We start from the raw sequence: 10,196 nt of genomic DNA, 5'->3' as shown, positions 1-10,196 counted from the left end.
CACGTGTTTTTTTTATCACCTTTCAGAAACATGGAGCGCAATGGCAGGCAGAGAGAGAGGGGGATGCAAGAGTTGTGCTGAGATAACGCTTGCGCTTCTAAACGTGTCTTTAGTAGAAACGTTTGAATTTAAAATTTTGATCTATTATATTCCATAAAGATACTGAAAGCTAAAAATCATATCATTATTACATTTAAATGTAAGCAGGTTCCAATGGATAATTTTAACGTAGCAGACTAAAAAAAGTCTGGTTTCCCCGAACATCAAACAAAATAAATATTTTAAGAACACTGTAGTTATTTTATGTTAACTTGAAGAACTGACGCTGGTAAAATTCATTGGGATTACTTGTATTTTAAAAGCAATGCTTGTCTAGTTACAGCACGTTATTTTTATTTTCAGCACCTTCTAAAGCTTGACAACCCTTACCAAATTTTTGGTCATATTTCCTGCGAAGAACAAGACCTCCTTTGCTGCTCTTTCACCCCGGCTACGACCCAGCAAACACCAGAGTTAAAGGTAAGGAAACTGATGCTATTTTTTTTTTAGATTGGAGTTAGAGGTATGTGTGTGGTCACTGTACATGGTGGTTGGGGTAGGCACACATTCTGAACATTGTACCCTCAGTGGATGGAATTTACTAACACCCTTAGCCCTGTGATTTGGGCAATAACGGTTGTTAACAGCACTATCTATCCCTTGCCTTGTTCAAAGCCCTCAAGCAGTGTCTGTTTCAGTGCCTTCAGCAACCACTATGGCACACAGAGGCAGCAGACAGTAAGGCTGTATTTTTAGCAGTCATGTTGTGCAAAGGGGAGCTGTTGGAGATTTATTGCGATACTGCACAAGATATATGTATTTATACTGCAATTTTATATTATTGCACCGCACCTTATATGTTGTACTTTGATTATTGGCAGGTTTCTTTAATATATATTGGTAAGGCCAGCATCGTCATCATGAATACAGTACAAGAGCTGATTACAAGGTCATTCCAGGCACGGCCACTTCAAGAGAAAATAGATTTAAAGCAATTGGGACCTCATCGGCCTGACCTAAAACTACAGCAAACTTCCCAGGACAGAGGAAAAATGTCCACACGTACATTCTCAAACGCCTGGTACACAAAAGCTGATTGGCTTACAGGGTGCCCTTTAAGAAATTCTCTGTTCTGCTTCCCCTGCTTGCTGTTTGGTGGTGAGTTTTCTTGGACAAATCAAGGAGTAACAGACTTGAAGCATTTGTCTGAAAAAATAAAGAAGCATTCACGCACAAGAAAGCATATGGAAAACCTGACTAGACTGGGAATGTTGGGGGAAGATGCTCCGATTGAGCAGCAGATAAGTGATGCATACCGCAAAGCAATACAGAAACACAATGAAACAGTTGATAGGAACAGACAGATTCTATCCAAAATAATTGATTGCATTCGTTTCTGTGGTGCTTTTGAACTGGCATTGCGAGGCCATGATGAATCGGAAGGTTCCCCAAATCCTGGAATATTCAAAGGCCTTGTGGATTTAATAGCAAGCATAGACAAGGATATGGAAGCACATTTAGCACGTGCTACAGTCTTTAAGGGCACCTCTAAAACAATACAAAATGAACTTCTTGAGTGTATGCTCGAAATTATGAGAAGCCATATTGTGCAAGAATTGCAAAACACAGACTTTGTGGCTATTCAGGCTGATGACACCACTGATGTGGCCACTAAAACACAGTCCGTATTAGTGTTTCGATACATTGACAATGACAGACAAGTTGTGGAGAGGTTCTATGGTTTCACACATTTAAGAGACTCTAGTGCAGAAACCATTACTGCAGCTATACTGCGTCAACTGAGCTTAATTTTTCCAGAGCTGCCTCAAAAAAAAAAACTTATTGCGCAAAGCTATGATGGTGCGTCCGTAATGAGTGGAAGCCTTAGTGGAGTACAAAAGAGAATTCGAGATGTGTACCCTAATGCTCATTATGTGCACTGTTACGCTCACCAACTTAATCTTATTATGCAACAGGCAGTATCAAAGATCACCGAGACACGGATTTTCTTTCAGGATATAGGAGGCATGGCAGCATTCTTCTCGCGTTCCCCCAAAAGAACAGAAGCACTTCATGACATTGTAGACAAAAGCGTTCCAAGGGGATCCTCAACTCGTTGGAACTTTAACATCCGTACAGTCAACCTAATCTATGAACATAGAGAGGACCTTCTGAAATGTTTTGAAGCCATAGAAGCCAATGATGAGTTTGATTACAAAAGTCAGATTGAAGCCCATGGCTTTGGTAGAACACTACAAGACAGAGAGTTTCAGTTCTTACTGTATTTATTTCATGATATAATGCTAGCTGTCGACCTGTTATACAATCAGTTACAAGCACGAGAGATAGATACTGTCAAAGTGCAAGTATATACTACTATGTTTGTACAAAGCATAAGCAAAGTGAGAGATGGGGTTGACAATTTAGACAGCAAACTGCCAGAGAAATCTTTTTTCACAAACCACAGGAAAAACATCACCACTATGGTCCGAATTGCAAAGGAGATCTGTGACATTGTAATTGTGCAGGCACGAGAGCGTTTTTCTTTCACTAAACATTTGGTGAGTGCCACATTATTGCAAAGTCAACAGTTTGCCAAATATGATGAATCCTTCCCGGAGCGTGCTCTGAATGAGGCTGTGGGAGCTTATCCTATGCTCAATAAAGAAGAGCTGAGAACTGAGTTGACTGTACTGTACGGAATGCCTGTGTACCGGAAGGCCACAAGTGCCTTGTCTTTGCTGGCTTTAATCCATAAACTTAACATGGAAAAGTCACTTGGAGAGACAGTGGCTTTACTTAAAATTGTCATAACCACTCCTATGACAACAGTCGAGGCAGAACGATGTTTTTCAGCCTTAAAGAGGATTAAGACATTCCTGAGAAACACCATGCTTGAGGAAATACTCAATGCTTTGGCAATGCTCTCTGTAGAGAGCAAGCTAGTTCAGAAAATCCCGGACTTTAACACTAAAGTTATTGAAAAGTTTGCTGCTCTTAGAGAGAGACGTGCTGATTTCATTTACAAAAAGTAAACAATGTTGAATGCTGCTACTTTGCAACCAGTTTAGTTTGTTAAATGAAAAACATCTGTGAGTGAGGTACTCAGAAATGCATTGTATCTCGAAGTCTGTTATGAAGCTCTGTGGTTATACACTGAATAAGCAGCTACCTATGTTATATGACATCTCTTTATTAATGTTATAACTGCACTTTCACAATTGCTTTATTAACCTTCCTGCTTTCTCAAATTTGCTTGAAAATGCACCATTTCTCTTCTCTTTTTTCAAAATTTTCTCGGGGGGAGAACCCCCCCGAACCCTCCTTATAGGGGTTCGGGCTCGCTCGCTACGCTCGCTCGCTACGGTGAAGTATACCAATCATTTTACGCCCCACCACTTTAAAATGTCACCAGCCGCCCCTGAGTCTCAGGCCTGCCATAAAGGGTCACGGACCCCTTTTAGTTCATACCCGGAAGCAAAGAAAAGCCGGTACGCAGCAGGGGCTGCAACCAGCCACCGCAACCTTAGAGGACCGGCAGAGGCAGGCACGAAGCACCAGGGGCTGCTAAGTTTTGGTTTGTTACTACCCAGAGTCAGAAGAAAAGCCAATGCGCTGCAGGGGCTGCAAACGGCTCCCATGACCTGAACAGACTGAAAGAGACAGGCGGGAATCAGAGGAAGCAGCTAGTTTTGTTGGAGCGTTTCCCCCACTTTGTCTGCTTTTGCCTTTGAGGCGGTACCAAGGGCACAGAAGGAAAGGAAAACACACCAGCCCTTTTGTTAAGGTCCCAAACAAACAACCAAGGAACAAGGAAAAAGCAAGAAAAGAAAGTGCAGTGAGGGCTGCAGGAGTTGGGAAGCTCCCTTTTGCAGCTCAAAGAAAATAAGGTGGGGGCAGGGAATACACACACCGGCTGGTAAAGACTAAACAGGGAAGTATTAGCAGCGACATGGCAGGAAGGTGTGGGGCAGCTGGCAGGGAGACACGGATGCCAGAATGCTGCAAGGAAGGACGAGGGGGCACAGAGCCCCCTTAGAAAGGACAGAAGAGGGCACAAACAGATGGGGGGCCTGATCTGGATGGGGACCTGCAGGCAATGCTGGAGAAAGCCAGGGCTTTGGTAGCCTTGAAGGGGAAGTCCTTGATGGACCAACACATCGGAGAGGGCACCCACAGGAAGCGGAAGGAGCCAAGACGGTCAAGCCCTCCTGCACCAACCCCACGCAACCAATAGGCAGGGGGCCTGAAGCCAAAATGGTGGCCCCAGGAAGACAGCCAAGGCAGGAGCAAAGGACCCGGCTGGGGCGAAGGCGTCGGGCACCGGGGCCAAGTGTAGAACCTGGGCCGAAAAAGGAGCGGCACCACCCCCGAGGTGCTGTCCAGCTCTGACGTAGAAGAAAGCAGCAGTGATGAGAGGGTCTGTAGCCAGCACGGCGGCCCCTCAGGAATCATGCAAAGGGCGGAACAGCGCAGCAGATAAGGACACTGGTAAGCACCATCCAAAGATCGCAAGGGGAAGGTGCTGGGGGGCAGGGCACTGGCTCAGCGAATGGGGTAACAGGGCCAATTGTGAATCAGGGTACGTAGCTAGGGGTTAACAATCTAGCGATGCAAGAGGCCTGGCCTATCCAGCCACCCTGGTTGGCAGGACAAGAAAGGGACCAACAGGGATTCCACGGCAAAGCTTGGGGTCAGGGACCGGCTCTCCCTTGCAATGGCTGGGGCAGGATCCCCTTTTGGGGGGCCCCCAGGGGAACGCTGAGAGCAGTGGGGGGAACCATGAGCCAGAACAGAGATCAAAGAAAAACAGGGATCCAAAAGTGGCAACAGGCACCCCAGCGGGTGAATCAGGTCGTTGAGGTGGGAACTAAAGAGGTCACACGGGGGGAGGGGGCTGCTCCCGGGGGCACAGTTTCAGGAAAAAGCGGAGCAGGGGAAGGCCCGGACCCAAAGGGGAAACCGGCCAGTGAATATCTACGCCCCTCCCCAGGAGACCCCCCCACTCCCACAAAACTCCTAGGGCTGGCCAATCTCATCCTGCTGAAAGTGATGAAAGAATCTGGAGGAAGGAATTTATAGATATTTGTTCTCTGCTAGAAGTGCGCTAAGCAGGTTTAGACCTGACGACGCAGTACAAAAAAGAGGACAACAGGAGGGACAGGCGCAAGCCCAGGGTAGAAAGGTCACTGGAAAATTGGCTAAGGGTGTTCAGGACCCTAGCATGTGTATTCATCGAGAAGCTCCCCCAGAGTGCAGCGGCACTCAGTTTATATGAGCTGAAGGTGCATGATGCACAATAAAAATACTAGGGGGATGCATGGTTGAAATATGATGAAGTCTTCAGGGAATAGATGCAGACATGGCCAGTGATGGAGTGGGATTGTCAGGACATGAAGGGGTTCACAAAACACATGGTAGTTGCCAGAGAGAGGGTCAGCTCAAGGAAGCCCAATTTTCATCCCTACGGGGGTAAAGGAAAATATGAGGGGCAAGGACAGTCTTTCAAAGGTAAGAACCAAAGCAGTAGCAAATCAGGAAAGTCATGTTGGAAATTTGACAGAAACGATTGTAAGTGGGGGGCGGGTCATGAGGGGAAACCACCCGCCATACGCTGCAAGCAGGCTCAGGGTACAGGGGCCAACAAAGAAAAAGTAGGCACAAAAAAGTAAAGAGCAACCGGCCCCAGAGAGTGGAAAATGTGGTGCGGGCGGGAGGCATCCACTACCCACCCCCATAAAAACAAGACATCAGACAGACGCAGGTTAGCAGAAGGTTTCACAAAAGGTTTCCTAATCCCCTACAAAAGGCCTAGGGGTGCCCGGGAAAGCCAGAACCTGAAGTCAATAAGAGACTGCAAGGCAGAAGGTGGGAAAGGAACCTCAGCTGGGAAGTGTAGCTGGCCTATTCGCTTCCCCCTGCTGGAAGATTTGGTGGTATCTCCTCTGGGCGTTGTGCCTAAGAAGGAGCTAGGCAAGTTCAGGTTAATACATCATCTGTCACACCCCCACAGGGACTCCATCAATAACTGGCTTGACCAAGAAAGTTGCTCGGTGGCGTATGCATCAGTGGATGATGCAGTGGACCGAAATAAGACAAGCAGGTAGGGGGGCACTGTTGGCAATAACTAACATAGAATTGGCTTTCCGCCTCCTGCTGTACACTCAGATAGCTACCACTTGCTAGGTTTTCAGCTAGACGGCCAATACTATTACAAAAAATGCCTGCTAATGGGTTGCATCATATCATGTTGATACTTAGAGGCTTTCAGTGGGTTCTTGGAGTGAGAGCTAGGACCTCGCTTCCTGGCTGTGGGGAAGGTCCACTACTTGGATGATTTCCTCTTCATCGGTGCGGCAGGCACAGGGGAATGTGCAAACCTCCTCCACCTCTTCTTAGACTTGGCTCAGGTACTAGCAGTCCCCTTAGCCCAGGACAAGACAGAGGGCCCCACCACAAAACTGTCCTTTCTCAGGATAGAACTGGACTCAGTGGCCGGGACATGCAAACTGCCGCCCAAGAAGGTGGCGTAACTAAGGCAGATCATTAGCAGGTTGAGACAGCAGAAGAAGGCAACCCTAGGTGAAATACAGCAGCTGCTGGGTAAGTCGAATTTTGCCACTAGAGTTTGCCCCTGTCACTCCAAAGCCAGACAGACAATACACATCATATCAGAGTCACACTGGATGGCTAAGCAAGAAAACACCCTCTTTCTAAAAGTGGTATTTTCAAACACAGAATGTAAAAATCACCCTCACTGAAAGATGCATTTTGACATTCGGAGTTCAGGCATACTAAACTGTTTTTTCCTACCTTGTTCCCAGGGGAATTTATGTTTATAAGAGGTTAGAAGCAAATTTCCCATTCTATCCTATGGGTACAGGTAGCCTTGCAATAGTGAAAAACGAAATTGGCAGTATTTCACGATCAGGACATGCCACACACATCAGGGCATGTCCTACCTTTCGCACATACTGCACCCTGCCCACAGGAGTACCTTGGACCTACCTTAGGGGTGACTCACATGTAAGAAAAGGGAAGATTAGGGCCTGGCAAGTGGGTGCACTTGCCAAGTCAACATGGCAGCACCAGACTGCACACAGGCAGGCCTGAGCTACCTTTTCAGGGCTACTCATGTGGGTGACACAAGCAGTGCTGCAGGCCCACTAGTAGCATTTGATGTACAGGCCCTGGCACACCCAGTGCACTTTACTAGGGGCTTACCAGTAAATCAAATATGCCAATCATGGAAACACCAATCCATCATACAATTAAGCATATGCATTTTAGCACTGATCAGCAGTGGTAATGTGTCCAGAGTTCTAAAGCCAACACAGACAGGTCAGGAAAAAATAGGAGGAAGAAGCAAAGAGTTTGGGGATAACCCTGTAAAATGGGACATTTCCAACAGAGACCCATAATCCTACCCTTTAGGGACTTGTTGAACCTTTTAACAAGCCCATTGCATTGAGGATGATAGGGTGTTGTGAATTTGTAATTCACTCCACACTCTTTCCATATTGCAGTTGTATAACTTGATATGGAGTTTGCACCTCTATCACTCAAGACCACCTTAGGGAAGCCCACTCTGGAAAACACTCCAAGCAGGGCCCTTACCACTACAGGAGCTATAGTGGTTCTAAGGGGAATAGCTTTTGGGTACCTAGTGGCATGGTCTTCCACCACCAGAATATAACTGTACCCAGATGCAGTTGGAGGGTTCATGGGACCAATAATGTCAATCCCTACCCTTTCAAAGGGAACCCCAAACACTGGAAGTGGAATTAAGTGACCCTTTGTGTAGCTACCTGACTTACTACTGGCTTGGTAAGTGGCACAAGAGTACAAAGCTCCTTTGTGTCTTCAGACATATGGGGCCAGTGAAAGTGAGGGACAAGCCTGTCCAGTCTTGCTCTGCCCTAAGTGTCCTGCCAGAGGAATATCATGTGCAAGGATGAGTAGGAAACCTCTAAACCTCTGGGGTATTACCAACCTCCTGGTGGCATAAGGCTTGGGGTCTCTACCCTTTGAGTAAAGAAGTCCTTCATTCCAGTAGATCCTATGGGACCCACTGATATTACCTGTAGCCTCAGTAGCAGCTCACTGTCTGAGGGGTTCAAGAGAGGGGCAGCTCTGCTGCTCGAAACTCAAGTCTGCCTTGGAAGGGCCCCCTCCCCTCAAGAACTCAGCCTGATCAGGCCCAAGTTCCTCTGGGGCAGTACCTTCACAGGGCCTAAGATTCTCTCCCTCAAGAGACTGATCTTCACTGTGATTCTATGAGAAGGGCAAAGCCTTACCCTTCCTGCTCCTTTTCTTGGGAAGCACCTGGTCCTCTGTTTCAGGACCAGGGCCTGTTCAGTGGTAAGCTGTTTGGCATGCACCCTTGTGACAGCAAACACACTTGCAGAGATGCCCAACATTTCTGCATGAGTCCTGAACTCTACTTCAGCCCAGGCTGAAATTTCCAAATCATTGCCCAATAAACAATCTACAGGTAGGTCTGAAGATACCACAACCTTCTTAGGTCCAGGTACCCGTCTCCAGCTGAGATTCACAACTGACAGGGAATGGTCAGCTCTGACATTGCTAGCTTTGGTCACTTGGTACACCTGTCCAAGTATGATCCGGTCAGGAGACACAAGGTTCTCTGTCACCATGGTGACAATGGCTCCTGTGTCCTTGTAGGCCATTGCTTCTTTTCCATTTATTAAAGGTTGTTGTCTATACTTGCCCACGTTAGTGGGACTTACCAGTAAGGTGGCAAGATCTAGCCACCAACACAGAGAAGAACAGCCTGCACTGAAATTCTGACTCAGTAAGAACCCATCTCAGAACCCAAGGTTAACCCCACTAATCCCTTGTTTCCTGTACCACCACTTGCACTTGTGCTAGGGGGAGCAGTTGCCTTAGGGGCAGTGGGAGTATGAGTAGTCTCCTTGTCTTTTGGACAATCAGCATCCTTTGTCCAATGGGTTTTCACCTTACAAAGGTAACACCAAGGTTTCTTCTTGCATTTCTTGTATGTTTGTGACTCTCCCCCATATGCAGGTTTTTGGGGCCCTTGGGAAGACTCTTTCTTATCTTTGCCCTTGTACCCACCCTTATCTTGAGTTTTAGAAGAATCTTGCTTCTTCTTTTCACCTTCTTTCCCCAGGTTTTTCTGCTTCACCCTGGTGCAAACCCATTTGTCTGCCTTCTTTCCCAATTCTTGGGGAGAGGTCAGATTAGAGTCCATCAGGTACTCATGCAAAAGCTGGTTCTGACAATTATTAAGGATCCGCTCCCTCATAATCAAATTGTACATCCTTGGTGGTCATGCACTTTGTTTTCATGTAGCCAGCCTTCCAGAGCCTTAATGGCACTATCCACAACATCTACACAGACCTGGGTTTGTGCTTTCTGGGTGTCTCTGAACTTAATCCTATAATGTTCGGTGGTTAGGCCAAACCCATCTATAAGAGCACACATCAGTACTGAGTAATTATAAGCATCCTCTTCTCTAACAGTGAGGAGCTTATCTCTACCTTTGTCAGCAAAGGAGAGCCCCAAGATAGCTGCCTGCTGCTCCCGGGGGACCTCTGAACTTTACTGGCCCTTTCTAAGGTAGTTATCCATTTGTGGATGGATCACCCAACATGGTAGGGAGGAACTATCTTGTTCGAGTTCCAATGGTCAAAATAAGTTTCTCTAACTCTAGGGACACTGTTGCTGCCACCAATTTCTTCCTAGCTCTCTGGACTTCCAGGAACTCTTTGTCAAGGGCCAACTGCTCTTGCCTGAGCCTAGCTTTCTTAAGTTCAAGAGGTTGGGATTCCCTATCCAAAGAGTTCTCCCTCTTACTAGATATGAAAGTCCCTACTGACTGTCCTGAAGCATTGGATACAGCAGAGCAGGATCTAGACCTCATTGGTCTAATCTGAACGTTCCCAGTAGGAACAAAGGGGACATCCTCTGGGCCACCTGTAGTATCCTCTGGGAGGTCTGAGTTTTCCAGGTGGGAGTCATTCATAAGGCTCTCCCTGGTCAGAGTTAGGTTCAAGGTCATAGAGGGGCTCTCCTAGTGGCCTGTCTTCGGTACCCTGCCCACTCACTCTTTCCTGTTCATCTGATCCACTGGCTTTCCTTAGGTCATCCAACAGTAACACCTCTAGGAGGTG

The 10,196-nt window shown here is 46.9% G+C and overlaps 1 protein-coding gene across 1 annotated transcript; it reads left to right on the top strand.

Annotated features, from left to right (window-relative positions):
- The first annotated feature begins 458 nt into the window (after positions 1 to 458).
- Positions 459 to 9,156, top strand: LOC146860783 (zinc finger MYM-type protein 1-like). The gene is made up of 3 exons (XM_085646469.1): positions 459 to 519; positions 921 to 2,555; positions 9,088 to 9,156. The coding sequence occupies exons 2-3, from the start codon at positions 960 to 962 to the stop codon at positions 9,154 to 9,156; spliced, it is 1,665 nt and encodes a 554-aa protein (XP_085502595.1). The 5' UTR covers positions 459 to 519; positions 921 to 959.
- The last annotated feature ends 1,040 nt before the right edge of the window (positions 9,157 to 10,196 follow it).

This window comes from Triturus cristatus, chromosome 3_1 (genome assembly GCF_964204655.1).
Source record: "Triturus cristatus chromosome 3_1, aTriCri1.1, whole genome shotgun sequence".
Lineage (NCBI taxonomy): Eukaryota > Metazoa > Chordata > Amphibia > Caudata > Salamandridae > Triturus > Triturus cristatus.
This window is presented reverse-complemented; position numbering and strand designations above follow the sequence as displayed.